The 23,998-nt window shown below is 46.2% G+C and overlaps 1 protein-coding gene across 6 annotated transcripts in view; it reads left to right on the plus strand.

The window, feature by feature from the left end:
• Nucleotides 1-22,936, plus strand: part of znf521 (zinc finger protein 521) — a 530,556-nt gene extending 507,620 nt beyond the window's left edge. For all 6 annotated transcript variants that reach the window (XM_078541146.1, XM_078541148.1, XM_078541147.1 and 3 more), the window contains one exon: nucleotides 21,794-22,936. In XM_078541146.1, the coding sequence (XP_078397272.1) occupies nucleotides 21,794-21,823 (30 nt within the window). In that variant the 3' untranslated portion in view covers nucleotides 21,824-22,936. The remainder of the gene's footprint in view (nucleotides 1-21,793) is intronic.
• The last annotated feature ends 1,062 nt before the right edge of the window (nucleotides 22,937-23,998 follow it).

A 23,998-nucleotide genomic window follows, 5' to 3' on the forward strand; every position in this document is an offset into this window, starting at 1 on the left:
TTGTACCTTAATGCATGGAGCATTCACAATAAGGTAGATGAATTAACAGCGCAAATAGATATAAGCAGTTATGATATAGTTGCAATTACAGAGACATGTCTGCAGGGTGACCAAGGGAACTGAACATCCAGGGGTATTCAATATTTAGGAAGGACAGACAAATAGGGAAAGGAGGTGGGGTAGCACTGTTAGTGAAGAGGAAATCAGTGCAATAATGAGGAAGGAAATTGGCTCAGAAAATCATGATGTGGAGTCTGTTTGGGTGGAGATGAGAAACACCAAGGGGCAGAAAACATTGGTGGGGGTTGTCTATCGGCCCCCAAACAGTAATGGAGATGTAAGGAAAAGCATTAAACAGGAAATTAGAGTTGTATGCAATAAGGATTCAACTGTAATCATGGGTGACTTTAATCTACATATAGATTGGACAAACCACACTAGCAATAATACTGTGGAGGAGGATTTCCTGGACTGTGTGCGTGATAGTTTTTTAGACCAATATGTTGTGGAACCAACTAGAGAGCAGGCTATCCTAGACTGGGTGTTGTGCAATGAGAAAGGATTAATCAACAATCTTGTTGTGTGGGGTCCCTTGGGGAGGAGCGACCATAAAATGATAGAATTGTTCATTCGGATGGAGAGTGAAGAAGTTGAATCCGAAACTAGGGTCCTGAATCTAAATAAACAGAACGAGGAGGCTATGAGGCGTGAGTTGGCAATGATGGATTGGGGAACCTTACTGAAAGGGTTGACAGTGGATAGGCAATGGCTAATATTTAAGGATCGTATGCATGAATTACAACAATTATTCATTCCTGTCTGGCGCAAAAATAAAACAGGAAAGGTGGCACAACCATGGCTTACAAAAGAAATTAGGATAGTATTAGATCCAAAGAGGAGACATATAAAATAGTCAGAAAAATTAGCAAGCCTGAGGATTGGGAACAGTTTGGAATTCAGCAAAAGTGGACAAAAAGATTGATCAAGAAGGGGAAAATGGTGTATGACAGTAAACTTGCAGGGAACATAAAAACTGACTGTAAAAGCTTTTATAAATACGTGAAGAGAAAAACATTAGCAAAGACAAATGTAGGTCCCTTACAGTCAGAAACTGGGGAAATTATAATGGGGAACAAAGAAATGGCAGAAGAATTGAATACATATTTTGGTTCTGTCTTCACAGAAGAGGACATGAATAATTCCCCAGAAATGTTAGGGAACCAAGGGTCTAGTGAGAGGGAGGAATTCAAGAAAATCAGTAATAGTAAAAAAAATGGTGCTGGAGGAATTAATGGGGTTAAAGGCTGAAAAATCCACAGGACTTGATAATCTACACCCCAGAACACTAAAGGAAGTGGCGCTGGGAATATTGGATGCATTGGTGGTCATCTTCCAAAATTCTATAGACTCTGGAGCAATTCCTACAGATTGGAGGGTGGCAAATGTAACCCCACTATTTAAAAAAGGAGGGAGAAAAAAAACAGAATTACAGACCAGTTAGCCTAACATCAGTAGTGGGGAAAATGCTAGAGTCTATTATAAAATACATGGTAACAGAACACTTGGAAAGCATTAACGGGATTAGACAGAGTCAGCAGGGGTTTATGAAAGGGAAATCATGCTTAACTAAAACAAAAACAGAAAATGCTGGAAAAACTCAGCAGGTCCGACAGCATCTGTGGAGAGAGAGAAACAAAGTTAACCTTTCGAGTCCTCATGACTCTTCTTCAGAGCTGAGAAACTCAGATAGAGGGATCAGCCATGATCATGATGAATGGCGGGGCAGGCTCGAAGGGCCGAATGGCCTACTCCTGCTCCTAGTTTCTATGTCTCTATTACTCAGGGGCCTCAGTTGGCTTTTAGGGTGGGAAGGCCACACACGAGCCTTCCAGCTCTGACCCTAACCGGGGCAGGGGTGGGGCCCCCACCTCCCGACCTATTAAACGCTCCCCCTGCCTCCCTCCCGACCTCACCTCAGGGAGGGCATTAAATTCAGTCCAACATTCCGTGTCTTCACGCTTTCCAATCCTCCATCTTCAGTAGCTTCTGACCGTAAACCCCTGCTCCTGTTTTCTCAGACAGCAGGGAATTGTTCTGCTATTACCATCCTACGTTGCTTGACTTGTTCCAATAACCATTCCCATTTGCCTTACGCACTCAACCCCTTTTGTCATTTCCTCTCTCCTGTTTTCCTGCCATCGGCCACCAGTTTTGTTCCTTCCTTCCCACACTCCATGTGAGCAGTGGCTCAGTCCCTGACTGCGACGCTTCTGGGTTCAAGACCCACCCCAGGATTCCAGCACGAAAGTTAAACCTGGGTGCGCTCCCGGTGCAGCACGGAGGGAGTGCTGCACTGTTGGAGATGCCGTATTTTTGGACGTGACGTCAAACCGAGGCCCCCACCTGCTCTCGGGTGGATGCAGTAGGTGCCACGGCGTTGTTATGAAGAAGAGGAGCGCCCTGGCCAATATTTAGCCCTCAGTCGATGTGACAAAACGCAGATTATCTGATCAATATCGCGTTGCTGTTTGTGGGATCTTGCTGTGTGTGAATTGGCTGCTGCGCTTCCTGCACCGCAACAGCGATTACACTTCAAAAAGTACTTCATTGGCTGTAAAGCGCTTTCGGGTGCCCGGAGGTCACGGATGTCAGAAAAGCCAGTCTTTCTCCCCATTTCCCAGCCTCTGTACTTAACCAAAACACGTAACATCTCTAACTCCTTCCAGTTCTGAACATTAGCTGTGTTTCCATCTCCACTGATACTGTCTGACCTGCTGAGTCTTTCCAGCAACTTCCTACTGTATCGAAGGGGAGATGGTGGCACAGTGGTAATGTTGCTGAGCCAGTGATCCAGCGGCCAAGGCTAACACTCTGAGGGCATGGGTTCAAATCCCACCATGGTAGCTGGTGGAACTTAAATTCAATTAACAAATCTTGAATTGATTTTTTTATCCTTTCATATGGGATGTGGGCGTCGCTGGCTAGGACAGCATTTATTGCCCATCCCTAATCTGCTCAGAGGGCATTTCAGAGTCAGCCACATTGCTGTGGGTCTGGAGTCACATGTAGGCCAGGCCAGGTAAGGGCAGCAAACCTGGAATATAAAGCTAGTCTCAGTAACGGTGACCATGAAACTACCTTCTCGCTGTTGTAGAAACCCATCGGGTTCACTAATGTCCTTCAGGGAAGGAAATCTGTTCCCCTTTGCTCGTCTGGCCTGCATGTGACTCCAGACCCACAGCAAGGTGGCTGACCCTTAACTGCCCCTCCGAAATGGCCCAGAAATCCATTCGGTTCAAGGGCAATTAGGGGTGGGCAACGAACGCTGGCCTTGCCCAGCGCCATTCACCTTCCGCGAAAGAAAAGTAAAATTGGTGTCGCGGTCGTCAAGACTCAAAGCCCTGGAATTCCCCCTCTGCCTCGGTCTTTCTCCATCCTACCTCTTTGACCAAGCTTTTTGGTCCCCTGTCCTATATAATCTCCTTCTGAGGCTCAGTGTCAAATTTTGTTTGATAGCGTTCCTGTGAAGCAACTTGGGGGTTTTTTTTTTATTCCGTGAAGTGAAAGGTGCTATTCAAATGCAAGTTGTTGTAATCACTGTGAGGTACATCCAGCGCCAGCCAGAAATGGGTTGGGGGTGGGCGGTGGGAGTGGGGTGGGGGGTGGGGGGGGGGGGGGGTGGGGTGGGGGGGTGGGTGGATGTTGGGGCAGGAAGAAGCACGAGAAACTCAGGTAGAGATGGAAGTCTCCATGAAAAGAAAACACACCCCCGGGAGTGGGGTGTGCGAAGAAAGGGCGAAAACATTGTGCTTTCCTGCAGGTTTAGGGAGGTGGGGGTACACATGCCCACGATTGTACCACTGATCCCAGTTTACACGGCATGCGAGGTAAAAACTCCCCAGTCACCATAGCCTTTAGCCCAGCGAAGCCAGGACGCAGTGTTTGGCAATTTGACTAACGGTCGCCGAAAAACACTGCGCCGGGTTGAATTGTTTAGCTGCCTTTAGTCTTGAGTCGTTGGTTTCGCCAGCTTCTGCGTCCTGCTTAATTTTAATATTATCTCTGCCCCTTCTTCCCTTCATCCTTTCATTACCCTTTCCTCCTCGTTACGCCGTCATCGTGCAACACGTTCATTATCACCGTAATTGAATTACTTCCAATAGATTTAATCCTCAAAACAACGCAGTCGCTGTAGAATCATCTGTATTGATTGGAAATGAGAGACTTATCGTTATAATACTCAAGGTTGCTGCCGGATTCACTCATGTCGACCGCTAGTTTGGTCCTTTGAACACTGTCCTTGAGAATGCCTTTAGAAGGAAATTCTCCTAATGCTTTGGAGAGAGGCAGAATACAGGATATGTCAGCAGCATTCCCCAAGGATTTTATTTAGTGCTCTAATAGCTGTTACGAGCCTACATTATATCCAAAGAGTAATTCTCCTTAGGGGTGCATGGCTTGCTTTGTGTCAATATTCTGGTATTTTGAGTCACGTACGGTACATACTTCTGGGAACATTGCAGGAGTCAGGCAGTCTCATAATAGGCTGCATTCATTAATAAGGCTACAGCTTCTGTCCTTCCACTGCCCACCACTGGGATCTCTCCCCTGGCCATGGGGGCATCAGACAAACACATTTAAAGAAGATTTTTTTCTACTCCTGCTCGAAAGATCACATGCAGAACTTGCAGGCATTTCCAAAGTCAGCTTTTAAAGGCACTGCTGCAAACTCACACTCTCGATCACAATTACACACATTCACACACTTACACACTCACACTTACGCACACTTACACTTACGCTTATACTCACACTCACTCTCACAATTATATTCACACACTCACGTGAACGCGCACTCACACATATATACACTCACATACGCACGCAGTCACATTCACATTCTCACACTATCTCACACATGCACGCACGCACACACACGCACACACAGTCACATTCACATTCTCACACTCACTCTCACACTCATCTCTCTCTCACACACACACAGTCACATTCACATTCTCACACACACACAGTCACATTCACATTCTCACACACACTCTCACACTCTCACACACACTCTCACACTCTCTCACACACAGTCACATTCACATTCTCACACTCACTCTCACACTCATCTCTCTCTCACACACACAGTCACATTCACATTCTCACACTCACTCTCACTCATCTCTCTCACACTCACACAGTCACATTCACATTCTCACACACACTCTCACACTCTCACACACTCTCACACTCACACAGTCACATTCACATTCTCACATACACTCTCACACTCACTCTCTCACACACATTCACATTCTCACACACACTCTCACACTCTCACACACACTGTCTCACACACAGTCACATTCACATTCACACACACACAGTCACATTCACATTCTCACACACACTCTCACACTCTCTCTCACACACAGTCACATTCACATTCTCACACACATACGGGCATTCAAACACAGTCACGTTCACAATCTCACACTCACTCTCACACACACACACACTCAGACACAGTCACATTCACATTCTCACACTCTCTCTCATACACACATACACTCAAACACAGTCACATTCTCATACTCTCACAGTCACATTCACTCACACACACACTTATACACACACAGTCACATTCGCATTCTCACACTCACTCTCTCACATTCACATACATACAGTCACATTCACACACACTCACGCATTCACATTCTCTCACAATCACTCTCACACACACAGTCATGTTCACAATCTCACACTCACATTCATACACGCATTCAAACTGTCATATTCACATTCTTACACTCAGTCTCACAAACACACACTCAAACACAGTCACATTCACATAGATTCACATTCACACTTTCATGCTGATGCACACTCTCTCACACACATGCATATTCACTCACACACACACATTGCAAACACACACACACTCCACAAACACACAGACACACGCACACTCACACACACACATTCACTCACACTCATTTACAAACACTCACATACATAGACACACACTCACTCGCTCACACACACTCTCACACATACTCACGTGCACACACACTCACTCTCACATACACAGACACACACTCACTCACACATACACACTCATTCATTCACACTCAGACACACTCACTTACACTCATTCACTCACACTCATTTAGGCACTTTCACATACACAGACACACTCACTCACTCTTTCACACACACTCTCACATACACAGGCACTCACTCACACTCATTCACACACACCCTCACATACACAGGCACTCACTCACACTCATTCACACACACCTTCACATACACAGACACTCACACACACACACAAGCATTCACTCATTCACTCACTCACACTGATTCACACACTCTCACATACGCAGACACACACACTCACTCACTCACACTCATTACTCATACTCGCATACAGACACTCACACACACATACTCGCTTACTTACTCACACTCACTCACTCACAATTGTTCACTCATACTCTCACATACACAGACACTCTCACACTCACACTCATTTACTCACATTCATTCACCCACACTCTCATACACAGCCACTCACACAGTCACTCACACACACACTCACTCGTTCACACTACACACACACTGACACACACATGCACACATATTCACACACACACACAGGCACACACACACACACACACACACAAACAGTCACACACACACACACACTCTCACACACACACACACATACTCTCACACACACACACACAGACACACACACACACACACACAGTCCCACACACATACACTCTCACACAGTCACACACACATACACTCACACACACACACAGTTACACACACATACACTCACACACACACAAACAGTCACACACACAGACACACACACACATACACACATACAAACAGTCACACACACATACACTCTCACACACACACAAACAATCACACACACAGTCACACATGCTCACACATTGAGTCGCTGGACCAAAATCCCGGAACACACTCCCTAACAGCACAGGGACTGCAGCAGTTCAAGAAGGCAGCTCACCACCACCTTCTCAAGGGCAACTAGGGATGGTCAATAAACACTGGTCCAGCCAGTGAAGCCCACATCCCATGAATGAATAAAAAAGCACTCTCACTCTCACACTCACTCTCTAACATACACAATCACACACATACTCACACTCTCACACACACTCACACACACTTGCTCTCACGCTCAATCTCACTCACACTCTCATACACATACACTCTCTCACTCACACACATACATGCCCACACACTCTCACTTACACTAACTCACACTCACACATGCATGCTCAACTCCAATCACCCACCCTCAGGACTGACCTTTAATCGGTCTGAATGTTCCAGGCAGGGCCAAAGGCTTTTATTATCTCTCCTACCAGAGAAACTGAATGTGTTACTGGAGAAGAAGCAGTGAGGATTAACAGGTTGAGAGTTAATGGTGCAGTACGATATGTAACTGTATCGAGATGCAGTGAAGTGAACTGGAGAAGGAACGAGAACAAAAATTACTGGAAAAACTCAGGTCTGACAGCATCTGCGGAGAGAAAGACAGAGTTAACATTTCGAGTCCGTGTGACTCTTCTTCAGGACTATATATTTTGCTTTTGTTATAGGAGAAGGAACAAGATGGAGAAAAAACCCAATTGCTCCATCTTACAGCTGGTCATTCTGTCAAAATTGTAATGCATGAACGACTGGGGCACCTGTCATGCGATGTAGAAAGACAGTTTATAGTCACTGACGCACTCTATTTAATCTTAACTTTCATTCTGCGGATATTGAAGTAAAATAAAGATACCCAGCGTTTTCATTTGGAGTACAGGGGTGGTATGTTAGCTGGACTGTAACTGGTGCAGTGTGGCCAGTGGTGAGGGTGCTTCAGAGAAGTTCAATGCAGCAATGAGCATGGGTCATTAATCATCCATCTGCTTCCATGAAGTATATTTATTCCCACATAACAGGCGCCTTCATTTAGAAAACTGCGATGGACTAATCAGTACAGCTGGGATTGAAAAAGAGCTGTTAGAGTTTCCAACATAACTGGCCTAGGACCAAGGCAGTTTAAAGTTACTGTTCCTCTCAGTCGATGCAACTCGTTTCCCACCCACACTGGGGGAACTGGGGCCAACACTCCTTGCCCCTGTTTCAGCTGCTCGAGACCCCTGTTACCCCCCCCCAAGTTTCCATTCCTATCTACACTGGCATAATCTGGACAATCACTTTCTCTTCCCGTTCCCTCACTGCTGCCACTGTTTCTCCACAAGGATCTACCCTTGACCCCTCCCTCCTATGTCTCATCTACATGCTCCCCCCCTCGGTGACATCATCCAAAGGCACGGCGTTCGTTTTCCCATGAACTCTGACGACCCCCCCAGCCCGACCTCACCACCACCCCTCTCGACTCTCCCACTTTGCTAAGGTATCAGACTGCTCATCCGACACCCAGTGCTGGATGAGCAGAAATTTCCTATGGTTAAGCGTTGGGAATGCTGAAGCCATTGTTTTCAACCCACAATTGATTGGTTAGGGGATCAAAGGTTACGGGGAGAAGGCGGGAGAATGGGGTTGAGAAACTTATCAGCCATGATTGAATGGGGGAGCAGACTCGATGGGCCGAATGGCCTAACTTCTGCTCCTGTGTCTTCTGGTCTTATAATACAAGCTCTATTCCTTAGCTGCTGACTCCATCCCTCTCGCAAGTCGCTGTCTGAGGCTGAACCAGACTGTTTGCGGCCTAGATGCCACACCTGACCCTCACCTGAACTGCTTACTCCATACCCTTTCCTTCAATAAGGCACAACATTTTAGCCCCTTAAGTTTCTGACTTCACATCCCCGCCATCACTACGACCTCCTAGTTCCACCTCTGTAACCTCACCCGACTTTGCCCCGTCTCACCCTCACCTGCTGCTGAAACCCTCACTAATAGGTTTGTTACCCCCCCCACCCCCTCTCCCCCAGACTGGACTGTTCCAGGGCTCCCCTGGCTGGTCTCCCACCTCCCCCGCCCTCCGTAAGCTTGAGGGTCAGCTCAAACTCTGCTGCCCGTGACCTAACTCGCGCCAAATCCCTCCCACCTATCGCCCTTGTGCCTGCAGAGCTACCGATGCTGCTCCCAGATCCGACAGCAACTCGCTTTTTGAAATCCTCATCCGCGTCTTCGAATCCTTCCCCGCGCTCGCCCCCTTGCTATTTCCACCCGTCCCTTAGGCAACTCTTACCGAAGGATCACAGGCTTATCTCTGAGCCTTAGTGAGAAGCTGTTCCCAAAGAAATTCTCATCGCTTTAATCTACCAGCCAGTCTCTGAATCTTGATTTGGCGGAGTTATTGACGTTGCGCGGCCAATCAGACAGCCTCGAAGGAAATGCTGCCTCTGTCATTGGCTACCTTGGTCGATAGCTATTTGCCTAACCCCCCCAGCCCGCAATCATTCTTCATCGTTTTGGCTCTCTTATTCTGTTCTACGGCAGAATTTTTCCGTGAAACCCTCCCTGCTCAGCTCATAGGTAGATTCTATGTAGACACGCCGACAGATTGGAGAAGTACGGACCCGTTTTCCTTGGCAAGGAGAAGGTTGAGAGGAGATTTGATCGAGGTGTTCAAGATCAGGAGGGGTCTGGGCAGAGTGGGTAGGGAGAAACTGTTCCCATGGGTGGAAGGATCGTGGACCAGAGGGCAGAGGTTTAAGATCATTGGCAAAAGAAGCAATAGCGACATGAGGAGAAACTTTTTTCATGCAGCGAGCGGTTATCATCTGGAATGCGCTGCCTGAGAGTGTGGGGGAGGCAGGTTCAACTGAGGCATTCAAGGGGGGAATTAGATTAATACCTGAAAAGCAAATATATGCAGGGTTACCGGGAGAAGGCAGGGAGCCTCTAGGTAGCAGTGATCCTGATTAAATTTCACATTCACTTTGAGGGTGAGAAGAGTAGATCTAAGACTAGTGTTTAAACTTAAATAAAGGCAATTACAAGAGTATGAAGATAGAGCTGGCTAAAATTTACTGGGAAATTAAGTTAAAGGTTATGACAGTAGAGATGCGGTGTCAGACACTTAAGGAGATATTTGATAACACTCAGCAAAGACACATTACACTGAGAAAGAAAGGCTCTTTGAGAAGAATGCATCATCCATGGCTAACTAAGAAAGATAAGGGTAGTATCAAATCAAAGGAATTCTGTGAAGATTAGTGGTAGGTCAGATGATTGGACAGAATTTAAAAACTGGCAAAGAATGACTAAAAAAAAAGGAGGGAGAAATTAGAGTATGGGAGAAAGCTAGCTAGAAATATAAAAACAGGTATAAGAGTTTCTGCAAGCATTTATATAGAAATAGAGTAACTAAAGTAAGCATTGTTCCTCTAGGGAGTGTGTCTACAGAATTAATAATGGAAAATAAGGAAATGGCGGAAATGTTGCACAGATATTTTGTGTCTGGCTTCACTGCAGAGAACACCCAAATAACATCCCAGAAATAATTGTAAACCGAAAGGTGAAAGACAGGGAGGAACTTAAAACAATTACAATCACCAGGGAAAGGGTACTGAGAAAACTATCAGGACGAAAGGCTGACAAATCTCCAGGACCTGATGGCCTGCATCCTAGGGCCTTAAAAGAAGTGGCTGCTGAGGTGGTAGATGCACTGGTTGTAATTTTCCAAAATTCCTTCGATTCGGGAAAGATCCCATCAGATTGGAAAGTAGCCAATGTAACTCCTCTGTTCAAAGAAGGAAGGAGAGAGGAAGCAGGTGACCACTGAGCAGTTAGCCTAACATCTGTCAGAGGGAAAAACAATGCTGGAATCTATTATTAAGGAGGTTAACAGGACGCTTAGAAAATCTTAACGCAATCAGGCAGAGTCAACACGATTTTGTGAAAGGGAAATTGTGTTTGACCAACTTATAGGAGTTCTTTGAGGAAGTAACAAGCAAGGTGGATAAAGAGGAACCCGTAAATACTTGAAAAGGAAAATATTTGTAAAGCCGTGGGGAGAGAGAAGGGAATCAGAGACTGCTTTGAATGACTGTTTCAAGAAAAGCTGGCTCAGGCTCACCAGGCCATTCGGCCTGGTTCTGTGCTGCCCCGTTCTGTGATTCGACAGGCATCTCAATCAGCCGGTTCATTAAGGGATTGCGTTTTTTAAAGACGCGGAGCCCCTTCGAGCCTGCCCCCTCATCTGATTAAGATTTCCCTTTTCAAGCATTTATCCAACTCCCCTTTTGAAAGTTCCTGTTGAATCCACTTCCACCGCCCTTCCAGGCAGCGGGTTCCAGATCGCAGCAACTTGCCGCGTGAGATCATTGTTGTTTCAGGAGGCCTTGGAAGCCATTCTCGCCAACGTGGTGGTGTCTGCAACCCAACTGCAGATTGAACGTGGCTTCCTGAAACTGGTTGTCATTGCACATTCCCTTTTATGCCTCGAAAGCAGGAGCAGTGAGGGCTTAAGACCCACTTTAAGCCACACTCAAGCCCCCACTGAAACCCATTTGTAAGGATGTAGAGTATTTACAGTGTGCTGGTGTTTGTGCTCCACACAGTTCCCCCTCCCACCTGCCGCCATCTCACCCCATCACCATATCCTTCTACTCCTTCCTGCCTCATGTATTTATCTAGCTTCCTCTTCAAGGCAGGCCTTGCTATTCACCGCAGCCGCTCCCCGTGATTGAGTTCCATGAGTCCCACACTCTCACCACTCTCTGGGAAAAGAAGCTCCTTCCAAGTCCCTGACTGGATTTACTGGTGACCAACTCAGCACAGGGCGGGGGAGAGTAATCCTGGGATCTTCGCACTGCTTGCAGTCAGCCACTTGCTGCCCAAGTCTCTCCAGCCATTTGAACAATGTTGTTTTTTTTTAAAAGGGTAACGTCACTTGTTGCGTAAATAAAGTGAGCTGGGTTCCCCCCCAGCCCCCGGCCTGGTCTGATGTCCAGGAGGAGAGCAATAAGTGGTGCTGACTATCCCAGGGAACATTCGTGCTGCTTCTTGTAGTAACACTAAGTGGCAACTCTCTCAGTTCTACCCGGACGCACCAGGCCTCTCACCGATGACGAGAAAGGCAAAGTCGCTCTCTACTGAAGCCCAGTTTTCTACCCAGGCACAGGCATGGTGTGTCCCTGACTGGCTGCCATTTGGGACGCAGATTCAAATAAGCTATTTATTTGTTTACTTTCTGTGGAGCTGATGGCATAGTGGCGATGCCTCTGGCTGAGTAACGCCTAGGCTAGCCCTCTGGGGGGTATGGGTTCAAATCCTGCCCCTGGTGGAATTTAAATTCAATGAATAAATCTTGAATGTAATGCTTGTCTCAGTAATGGTGACTATGAAGCTATCATTGATTGTCATAAAAACCCATCTGGTTCACTAATGCCCTTTAGGGAAGGAAATCTGCCGTCCTTACCTGGTCTGGCCTACATGTGACTCCAGACCCACAGCAATGTGTCTGACTCTTAACTGGTCTCTGAAATAGCCCAGCAAGTCACTCAGTTCAAGGCCTTGCCAGTGATGCCCACATCCCATGAAAGAATAAATTTTTTTTAAAATTACTGTGCAGGCAACATTACACTTAAAAAAAAAAGATTTAAGGTGATTAGCAAAAGAACCATAAGCGCACAAGAGGGTGCAGAGGAGGTTTACCAGGATGCTGCCTGGTCTGGAGGTTATTAGCTATGAGGAGAGGTTGGAGAAACTCGGATTGTTCTCACTAGAGCGACGGAGATTGAGGGGCGACTTGATAGAAGTTTACAAAATTATGAGTGGCATGGACAGAGTAGATCGTCAGAAGCTTCTTCCCAGGGTGGAAGAGTCAATTACTAGGGGACATAGATTTAAGGTGAGAGGAGAAAACTATAGAGGTGATGTGCGGGGCAAGTTTTTTACGCAGAGGGTAGTGAGTGTCTGGAATTCGCTGCCAGAGGAGGTGGTGGAAGCAGGTACGATAGTGGTGTTTAAGAGGCAGCTTGACAAATACATGAATAGGATGGGAATAGAGGGATACGGACCCCGGAAGTGCAAAATGTTTTAGTTGACGGGCAATATGATCGGCGCAGGCTTGGAGGGCTGAAGGGCCTGTTCCTGTGCTGTACTTTTCTTTGTTCTTTGACATGAGGAAAACCTATGTTTTATGCTATGCATTGTTGTGATTCGGAATAAGGGTTGTGGGGGCTGGAGGAGATCACCAGAGACTTGAGCACAGAATCCAGGCTAATGCTCCCAGTGCCAGTACTGAAGGTGTGCTGCCTCTTTCAGGTGAGACGTTAAACCTTCTGCCCCTCGGGTGGGTGGACAGGATCCCACGGTTGTTATTCCGCTATCAGTGGGATCTGATAGGCTGGCGTAAGCAGGTTCAGTCACGCCTTTCAAAAGGGGATTGGATAAACGCTTGAAGGACAGGAAGATTGCAGGACTAACTGGATTGTTCTTTGACGGAGCTAGCACAGACTCGATGGGCCGAATGATCTCCTCCCTGTGCAGTGTAATTCTATGGTGCATTACCTAGTGACACCCTTAGGGGAGCAGATTTCCATAAGATGCTCCCCTTGGTCGTCTTACTCAAAAAACTGGTGAGAATGAGAAGCAGAGCAGACCATTCAGCCTCTGAAGCCTGCTGTACCGTTAAGCGAGATCGTGTCTGTTCCATATTCTAACTCAATCTGCCTGCCTGGGCTCCATTTCCTTTCGTAACCCTGTCTAACAAAAATGAATCCATCTCAGATTTAAAATGAGTAAATAACCCCCCAGTATCGGCTGCTTTCTGTGGGAGAGAGTTCCACACTTGCATGAAGAAGCATTTCCTAACCTTCCTCCTCAAAGGCTTGGCTCTGCTTCTAAGGTTATGTCCTCTTGTCCTAGAATCCCTCAGTAGCAGATACAGTTTCTCTCCATCGACTCCCCCCCACAAACAATCCTGAAATTCTCAATCAAATCCCACCCCCCCCCCGTCTTAACCTCCTATACTCAGGAAGCTGGTGATATATGGGGAGATAGTGGCTTTGTGGTAATGTAACTGGGCTAGTAATCTAGAGGTCCAGGCTAATGTTCTACGGTCATAGACTGAAATCCCACCACGGTAGTTGGTGGAATTTAAATTCTATTAACTAAATCTAAATTTCTTCAACAGTGACCTTCCCTCCATCTTAAGATCAGAAGTGGCAGCAAGACCTGGACAATATCCAGGCTTGGGCTGACAAATGACTAGTAATATTTGTGCCACACAAGTGCCAGGTAATGACCATCTCCAACAAGAGAGAATCTAAGCATCGCCCCTTGATGCTCAATGGCATTACCATCACTGAATTCCCCACTATCAACATCCTGGGGGTTACCATTGACCAGAAACTGAACTGGACTATCCATATAAATACTGTGGCTACAACAGCAGGTCAGAGGCTAGGAATCCTGCAAAGAGTAACTCACCTCCTGACTCCCCAAAGTCTGTCCACCATCTACAAGGCACAAGTCAGGAGTGTGATGGAATACTCCTCACCTGCCTGGATGAGTGCAGCTTCAACAACACTCAAGAAGCTTGACACCATCCAGGACAAAGCAGCCCGCTTGATTGGCACCACATCCACGAACATTCACTCCCTCCACCACCGATGCACAGTAGCAGCAGTGTGTACCATCTACAAGATGCACTGCAGGAATTCACCAAGGCTCCTTAGACAGCACCTTCCAAACCCACAACCACTAGCACCTAGAAGGACAAGGGCAGCAGATAGATGGGAACACCACCACCTGGAAGTTCCTCTCCAAGTCACTCACCATCCTGACTTGGAAATATATCGCTGTTCCTTCACTGTCGCTGGGTCCAAATCCTGGAACTCCCTCCCTAACAGCACTGTGGGTGTACCTACACCACATGGACTGCAGTGGTTCAAGAAGGCAGCTTACCACCACCTTCTCAAGGGCAACTATGGTGGGCAATAAATGCTGGCCTAGCCAGTGACACCCACATCCTGTGAATGAATTTTTAAAAAATCTGGAATATAAAGCTAGTCTCAGTAATGGTGACAATGAAACTATCATCGATTGTTGTAAAAACCCATCTGGTTCACTAATGTCCTTTAGGGAAGGAAATCTGCTGTCCTTACCTGGTCTGGCCTACATGTGACCCCAGATCCACAGCAATGGTGATTGACTCTTAACTGCCCTCTGAAATGGCCTAGAAAGCCCCCCTGTTGCAGGCAGCTCAGCACCACTTTCTTAGGGGTAATTAGGGATGGGCAACAAATGCTGGCCCTGCCAGCAACGCCCACATCCTGTGAAAGAATGAAGAAAAATAGAATGTAAGCCTACTTGATGTAATTGCTCCTCATGATCTAGCTGTTGGAACCCTGGTTAACATTCTGGGAAATCTACACGGAACAACATGTCCTTTCTGAATATAGTGCTCAGATGTGATCTAACCTGGAATGGGGTGGTTAAAGTGAATAGCATGGATACATTTAAGCGAACGCTAGATTAACACATGAGGGAGGAAGGATATGCTGATAGGATGTGATGAAGAGAGAGTGGGAGAAGGCCCGTGTAGAGCATAAACACAATCATGGACTAGTTGGGCCAAATGGCCTGTTTCTGTGCTGTAAAATTCTATGTAATACAGTCATACTGACCATTATTAGCAAATATAATTATATATAAACCAAAAAGACAGGAATGTGGGTTTGAGGTTACATTCAGATCAGCCATGATCTTATTGAATGGTGGAGCAGGCTCGAGGGGCCGAGTGGCCGACTCCTGCTCCTAATTCATATGTTCGTATTATGACAATTTGAAGTGGCTTTGGTATCTTTATTTTATTTCGGGTGTGAGCATCACAGGCTGAGCCAGCATTTATTGTCCATTCCTAATTTCCCTTGAGAAGGTGGTGGTGAGCTGCCTTCTTGAACTGCTGCAGTCCATGTGGTGTAGGTACACCCACAGTGCTGTTAGGGAGGGAGTTCCAGGATTTTGATCCAGCAACACTGAAGGAACGGGGATATATTTCCAAGTCAGGATGGTGAGTGACTTGAAGGGGAACTTCCAGGTGGTGGTGTTCCCGTGTGTCTGCTGCCCTTGTCCTTCTAGATGGTAGTGGTCATGGGTTTGGAAGGTGCTGTTGAAGGAGCCTTGGTGAATTTCTGCAGTGCATCTTGTAGATGGTACACACTGCTGCCATTTTGCGTCGGTAGTGGAGGGAGTGAATGTTTGTGGATGTGGTGCCAATCAAGCAGGCTGCTTTGTCCTGGATGGTGTCTTGAGTGTTGTTGGAGCTGCACTCATCCAGGCAAGTGGAGAGCATTCCATCACACTCCTGACTTGTGCCTTGTAGATGTTGGACTGGCTTTGTGGAGTCCGGAGGTGAGTTACTCATCGCAGGATTCCCAGCCTCTGACCTGCTGTTGTAGCCACAGTATTTATATGGCTAGTCCAGTTCAGTTTCTGGTCAATGGTAACCCCCAGGATGTTGATAGTGGGGCATTCAGTGATGGTAATACCTTTGAGCGTCAAAAGGGCGATGGTTGGATTCTCTCTTGTTGGATATGATCATTGCCTGACACTTATGTGGTGTGAATATTACTTGCCACTTGTCAGCCCAAGCCTGGATATTGTCCAGGTCTTGCTGCATTTAGACATGGACTAGTTCAGTATCTGAGGAGTCACGAATGATGCTGAACATTGTGCAAACATCAGCGAACATCCCCACTCCTGATCTAATGATGGAAGGAAGGTCACTGATGAAGCAGCTGAAGATGGTTGGGCTGAGGACACTACCCTGAGGAACTCCTGCAGTGATATCCTGGGACTGAGATGACTGACCTCCTTTAACCACAACCAAATTTCCTTTGTGCTAGGCATGTCTCTAACCAGTGGAGAGTTTTCCCCCTGATTCCCATTGACTCCAGTTTGCTAGGGCTCCTTGATGCCACACTCAGTCAAATGCTGTCTTGATGTCAAGGGCAGTCACTCCCACCTCACTTCTGGAGTTCAGCTCTTTTGTTCATGTTTGAACTAAGGCTGTGATGATGCTGTGAGCTGAGTGGCCCTGGCGGAACCCAACCTGAGGACATCAGAACATCTCAAAACACCTACAGCCAATGAACTACTTCTATGAAGTGTGATGACTGATGTAATGCATGTGGTTTGGACACTGTTTAACTCTCTATTTTTCCCTTTCTGTTTCTTAACAGAATGTTAAACCTTTATTAACTTTGTTAAGGACAGGAGGGGGTTTAATTTAAACAGTGCTATTTGCTCCTCTGACCACTTGTCCATAAACAGAAAGGTGTTTTGAATTGTTTCCCTCTTTATAAGCATTTCCCAACTCTTCGGTTTTTGTGTGATCCAATTTTCTATTAATATCCCCACAGCAAACTCGAGATAGGACAGACGCAAAGGGTTAGTTTATTTGCACACACTCAAAACGTGAATGGAAGGTCACAACATCACCTCCACACTCAGGCAGTAAAGAGAGGGATAGAGAAAAGAAGGTTTTACAGTACCGAGACCACAGAGGAAATAAATATTGGTTCACATGGGTTCCAGAGCCCAGAATCAAAATCATGGAGGTTGGTGGGCTGAAAACCAATGCTGGATAATTCACTTTTCCAGTCGTGTTGACTTGACACGATGAGCTAGGCATGCAGAGTTTAATCAATCGTGTAGGTGATGGTAACAGAACTTCCAGCAGATGCAGTGTAGATGGGGCCAGGTATCCAACTTGGGCTGAGCTCCTTGTCTATGAGACTGCTAGTTAGATGGTAAACAGCAGTTTGAGCTATGCAAGGCAATATTACATGTTCCACAAGCCAGAGGCCCATGTCACATGACTCCCACCTTTCCGCCATCATTGACAAAGTATGTGTATCAATCATCTGGATTCTAAAGACTATTAAATGTCTCAGCCGTTAGGAATTGAAAGGAAGGTTGCGGCGTCCTTTGCCTTAGCAGGCAATCCGTCTCCTGTTGACCAGCCTGGGTTATTAAATGCAGATGGCCTTTGTATAGCTCTCTTTGAATTTGGGCTGTGTGGTCCACACATTCATGGTTCCTCAGAGATAATGGAGTCAGAGTTTTCCCAAAACTGCCAGGTAGCTTCTTTTGTTCGATGGGGGGGGGAGGGGGGTCACAGACAGACATAGGTTCAGCCATTTTAAAAGTCTTTTTCATTTTAAAAATTTTAGAAATAGCAATGAGCATATCCATAGATATTTTATTAAAAGATATAGTGGAAGGTCTTAGTCCCTCACAGCTTCGAATAATTTGCTTCTGAATTGGAACTTTATTGTTTGCATGAATAGTTTCTCCTTCTGCCGTCAGACTAACTAATTAAAATGTGCACGAGCGAGATAAACTCAGCTAAACTGTCATTAAATAGATATTAGCCCCTGATTTCATTTTAGCATTTCATTCATAGTTAAGTAAGTTTGGCGGATCGGCACATACTGTATCCAAGTTCAGGTAGAATCCTACAGTACCGAAGGAGGTCATCATGCCTGTGCTGCCTCTTTGAAAGAGCGATCCCATTGGTCCTGCTCCCCACCCCCGATCTTTCAATCGTCTGTTCTCATGGCAATTGATTTTCCATTGACAGCACCTGCCAAACCCTCGAGCTCTGTCACCTAGAAGGACAAGGGCAGCAGATAGCTGGGGACACCACCACCTGGAAGTTCCCCTCCAAGCCACTCACCATCCCGACTTGGAAATATATCGGCCGTTCCTTCACTGTCGCTGGGTCAAAATCCTGGAACTCCCTCCCTAGCAGCACTGTGGGTGTACCCACACCACATGGACTGCAGCGGTTCAAGAAGATGGCTCACCGCCACCTTCTCAGGGGGCAATTAGGGATGGGCAACAACAACACTCAAATCCCATGAATATCTTCACTTAGGTAGAAAATAAGTAACAGAGGGAGAGAACATTCCAGTGCCAGTACTGAGAGACTGCTGCACTGTTGGAGGTGCCATCTTTTTGATGAGACATTGAATCAAGGCCCTGCCTGCTTTCTCAGGTGTACATAATGATCCTATGGTCACTATTTTGAAGAAGAGCAGGGAGTTGTCCCCAGCGACCTAGCCAATACTTATCCCTCAACTAGAACTAAATCTTACCTGGTCATTCGTTTCCTTGTTATCTATGGGAGCTTGCTGTGCACAAATTGGCTGCTGTATTTCCTACATTACAATGTCAACAAGCTTCATCTATATTGCAACTTTAACATAGCAGGTAGTCCCATGCACCTCACCACAGTATAATGGACGAATTTGACACTGAGCCACATAAAGGGGACATCAGATCAGGTGACCAAAAGCTTGGTCAAAGAGGTACATCTTAAGGAGCATCTTAAAGGAGGGAAGACTGGTGGAGCGGTGGAGTGATTTAGGGAGGGAATTCCAGAGCTTAGGGGCCCAGGCAGCTGAAGGCGCTGCCGCCAATGGTGGAGCGATTAAAATCAGGGCCACTCAAAAGGTCAGAAATAGGGGAGCACAGCAATGTCTATGGGTTGTGGGGCTGGAGGAGATCACCAGAGACTTGAGAACAAAACCCAGGCTAACACTCCCAGTGCCAGCCCTGGAAGGTGTGCTGTGTCTTTCAGATGAGGCCTTAAATCTTCTGTCCCCTCAGGTGGATGGAAGGGACCCCCACGGTCACTAATTCAAAGAGGAGCAGGGTGTCCAGGTCAGTATCTGTCCTTCAACCAACACCACCAAAATGGAACAGATTAGTTGGCCATTATCACATTGCTGCTTGTGGGATCTTGCTGTGCATCGCTTGCTTGCAGAGTTTCCGACATTACAACAGTGACCATACTTCAGAAAAAAAGCACTTCCTTGGCTGTCATGCACTTTGGGAGCCCTGAGGTCGTGAAAAGCGCTACATAAATGCAAGTCCTTTCTGTTCCTTTTATTCCCAGCCTGAGCCAGTGCTCATTAGAAGTGAGGGAGAGAAGCAAACCCGTCAGGAGTAAAGTAATTCTCACGTGATAATGAGTTGAACGTTTCCTTCCTTCTGTCTGAAACTCTTGCTGTTTTGTAAATTGGGTCCAGTGGGGTCCTGGAGTTCAGAGCTCCTGGCACGTGCATATCCAGCAGTCCCCGGCAACCCAGCCTCTTTCAGGTTCCTCCCACTCGAAGTGCTATCAGGAGCCTGGTAACTTTACAGAGAGGCTGCTTGCTCAGAGACACCGGTGCCTCAGGCACCTGTCCACAGTAAGATCTGACCAAGCCCATCATAAAACCAGTTTACTGTAAAACTAACTCTCCACTGGAACAGTTCCTTGTCACTTTGGAAAAGCATTTCTTTTTTTACATTTACATTCAACTTATGGGATGTGGGCGTCACTGGCTGGGCCAGCATTTATTGCCCAACCCTAATTACCCTTGATGGTGGTGGTGGTGAGCTGCCTTCTTGAACCCGCTGCAGTCCATGTGGTGTAGGTACACCCACAGTGCTGTTAGGGAGGGAGTTCCAGGATTTTGACCCAGCAACAGTGAAGGAACGGCCGATATATTTCCAAGTCAGGATGGCGTGTGGCTTGGAGGGGAACTTGGAAATGGCAGAGGTCATGGGTTTAGGAGGTGCTGTGGAAGAGACCTTGGCAAGTTGCTGCAATGCACAAGAGAGACAAAGAGGTGGAGATAAATCTAGGGCTTGCTACAATTCTCAAAAGGTTTGTCACTATGGCTGGGCTTATAGAGGTTAAAGTGATTTGCTAACTATTGTGTTGAATTTAACAATTTATGGCTATATTTTGAGATATTTTACATATTTAAATAATGAATTTGTTGACATTTAAATGCGTGCGGGGCACTTAGACAAATAAACTCTGGAGTCAGAAAGTTTAAACGCTTATAAAAAAGGTTAACTATTGTGTTGATATGCAGTTGTCACGATCAAAAAAAAAGCTTGCATTTATATAGCACCTTTCATGCCCACCTGACATCTCAAAGCACTCGACCACCCAAGAAGTACTTCTGAAGTGTAGTCACTGTTGGAATGTAGGAAACACGGCAACCAATTTGCGCACAGCAAGCTCTTACGAATAGCAATGTGATAATGATCAGATAATCTGTTTTTAGTGATGTTGATTAAGGGATAAATATTGATTAAGACACTGGGGGAACTCCCCGACTATTTTTCGAAATAGTGGCCACGGGACCTTTGTCGACCACCTGAGAGGGCCTCAGTTTAACGTCTTGTCCAAAAGATGGCACCTTCAACAGTGCAGCACCCCCTCAGTACTACATGGAGTACAATTACATTGGGCTTTGGTGAGGCCACACCTGGAGTACTGTGTACAATTTTGGTCTCCTAACCTAAGGAAGGGTACACTTACCTTGGTGCAATGAAGGTTCACTACATTGATTCCCAGGATGAGAGAGCTGCTCTACGAGGAGAGATTGAATGGGTCGACGTCCTCTGGAGGCACACCTCGAAAATCTCAGTCCAAACGTGGACGGATGTAATTAATAACACTCTGGCTAATGAATCCAGCAAGATTGAGGCTAGATACCGCTGTGGACCCATTCCCCAGCAAAAGCCAAGCAGGTTGAGGAGCGGAGAAATGTCTTTTGAAAAAGATGTAAGATGCTGCAGCCACATAACCTAGCACAAAAGAGATACCGGTAACAATTGGTGTTCCTTCATGAGCAGGTGTGGTACGACTGCTGCTAAACAACCAATCATAGTTATTGCCAAAATAAGTGCGTGTTCGGTGAAAGTGTAGTTCAGCAAGTCTCACCTCAACGTATAATTTTCTTCTTCTCTTTTACAGAACCATACAATGACACAACACAGCAGTTAATGATATGATATGGCGCCAGACAGCTTGCTTTGGGAAGGCTACAGAACTCGAAGTATATGACCTCCTCACTCTTTGCACGAGAATGTTTTCAAAGATGGACATTTTGGAGAGATTAAAAAAACAAAGCATTGTATTATAATATAAAAAAAAACACACAAAACTTGCATTGGTCAAAATATTGATTTCTTTTCATGTTGTTTGACCTTTTAAGCCAACATACAGAGTTTCTGTGTATACTATATATTTATAGTATATAAAAAGTGTTACACGTGTTATGTTACTGATCCCTTCCGCCAGTCCAAAGCTGGTTTTCCCCTCCCCCTCCCCCTCCCCCACCCCACCTCACCCCACCCCACCCTTCAACAAACATGGACTGTATTTGTGGGAATTGCCATAATACTGATAGCATTACCATTCATGTGATAGATGTAATGTATAGCAATCATCAGCCGTTCGTTCTAGAAAGCATTGGAAAGCTTCTTGCCTTTAAACTTTCTTTAACCAAAATTTCTGTACAATCAACTTTCCAGTCAATTAAACCCTGCTTATCCATAACTGTTATTAGTGTTTATTCTGCTGTCTGAACCTGGATTTTGCTGGAATTACTGTGTTTATATTAAGAAATAAACCCATGTATCAATGAGTGCTTTTTGTTTTCTATGGTTATCTACTACACGGTCAAAGGCGACTTTGGAATCCAACGAGGCACATTTCTCCGCCCCCCCCCTTGACCTTTGACCCCTGCTACCTCCTTCCCCTCCAACCCCACCCCACCCCCACCATCAGGTGTCGTGGACTGCATGGCCCTTAACCAATCCCGTATGGGTGGCGGTTTATACAACTGTAAGAGATTTTAACGTACAGGCTGCAGTTTAAAGCTTTTTTTTTCTAACCGAGCGCTGTAGGCATGGAGGACCGGTGTGTACACCCTGAGCAGCAAGTTTCCATTGTTTGGGGTGAAGCGATGAGTGCCCACTGTCTATTGGAGTGAATAAAACGCGAGCAGATTGATGATATTGTGCATTAGGTACTTGGATTTCCGAAATTGACATGGTACAGTAAAATCTTGTAGTGTCTGGGTTTGTCCTTTAAATAAACAAGATTTCAAACATCCGTAGCTTGCATCTTTTGTCTTATTTAGCAATAAAAGGAACCAGCTTCTGTTTCTAGAGCACCTTTAAGGCGTTTCGCAGGAGCGATTATCGGACCAAGTTGGACACCGAGCCGCTTAAGTGGATAAGGCAACCCAGAAGCTTGGTCAGAGAGAGACAGGTTTTGAAGGAGGAGAGAGAGAGAGAGAGAGGCAGAGAGATTTCTCTCTGAGGGGGATCCCAGAGCTTAGGGGCCAGGCAACTGCCACTGGCGGAGCGATTAAAATGGGATGCACCCGAGGCCAGAATCGGAGGAGCGAAGGAAGGGTGGAAGCTCCTGACCGTCATTTTCCAATCCTCTCTGGGTGCCAAGGGTCAGTGGCGGTGCAGTGATGATGTCACTGGGCTCGTAGTCCGGAGGTCTGGTTAACGCTCCGGGGACGTGAGTTCAAATCCCATCACGGCAGCTGGTGAAATAAAATTGAAAGCCGGTCTCAGCAATGGTGACTATTGATCTATCATCAATCGTTGTAAAAACCCATCTGGTTCACTAATAACTGTTAAGGAAGGAAATCTGCTGTCCTTACCTGGTCTGGCCTACTTGTGACTCCAGACTCACAGCGACGTGGCTGACTCTTAGCTGCCCTCTGAAATTGCAGAGAAAGCCACTCAGTTTGAGGGCATTTGGGGATGGGCAACAAATTCTGGCCTTGCCAGTGATGCCCATCATCCCATGAAAGAATAAAGACTTGGGATTGGAGGGTGGCAAACATGAGAAAGGGTTAGGACAAGTAATTACAGGCCAGCCTGTCAGCCTAACCTCGGTGATGGGCCAATTGTTGACAAAAATTCTGAGAGACAGGATAACTCATCACGCAGAGAGACACGGATTAATCAAGGACAGTCAGCATGGATTAGGGAAGGTCATGTCTGACTAACTTGATTGAACTTTCTGAGGAAGTAACAATGAGGGTAGCATGTCTGACATCTGCAACATGGATTTGACAAGGCCCCACATGGTAGACTGGTTAGAAAAGTAAGAGTCCTTGGGATGCAATGAGAAGTGGCAAATTGGAAGCAAAGA

Source organism: Cetorhinus maximus, chromosome 4 (genome assembly GCF_964194155.1).
Source record: "Cetorhinus maximus chromosome 4, sCetMax3.hap1.1, whole genome shotgun sequence".
Classification (NCBI taxonomy): domain Eukaryota; kingdom Metazoa; phylum Chordata; class Chondrichthyes; order Lamniformes; family Cetorhinidae; genus Cetorhinus; species Cetorhinus maximus.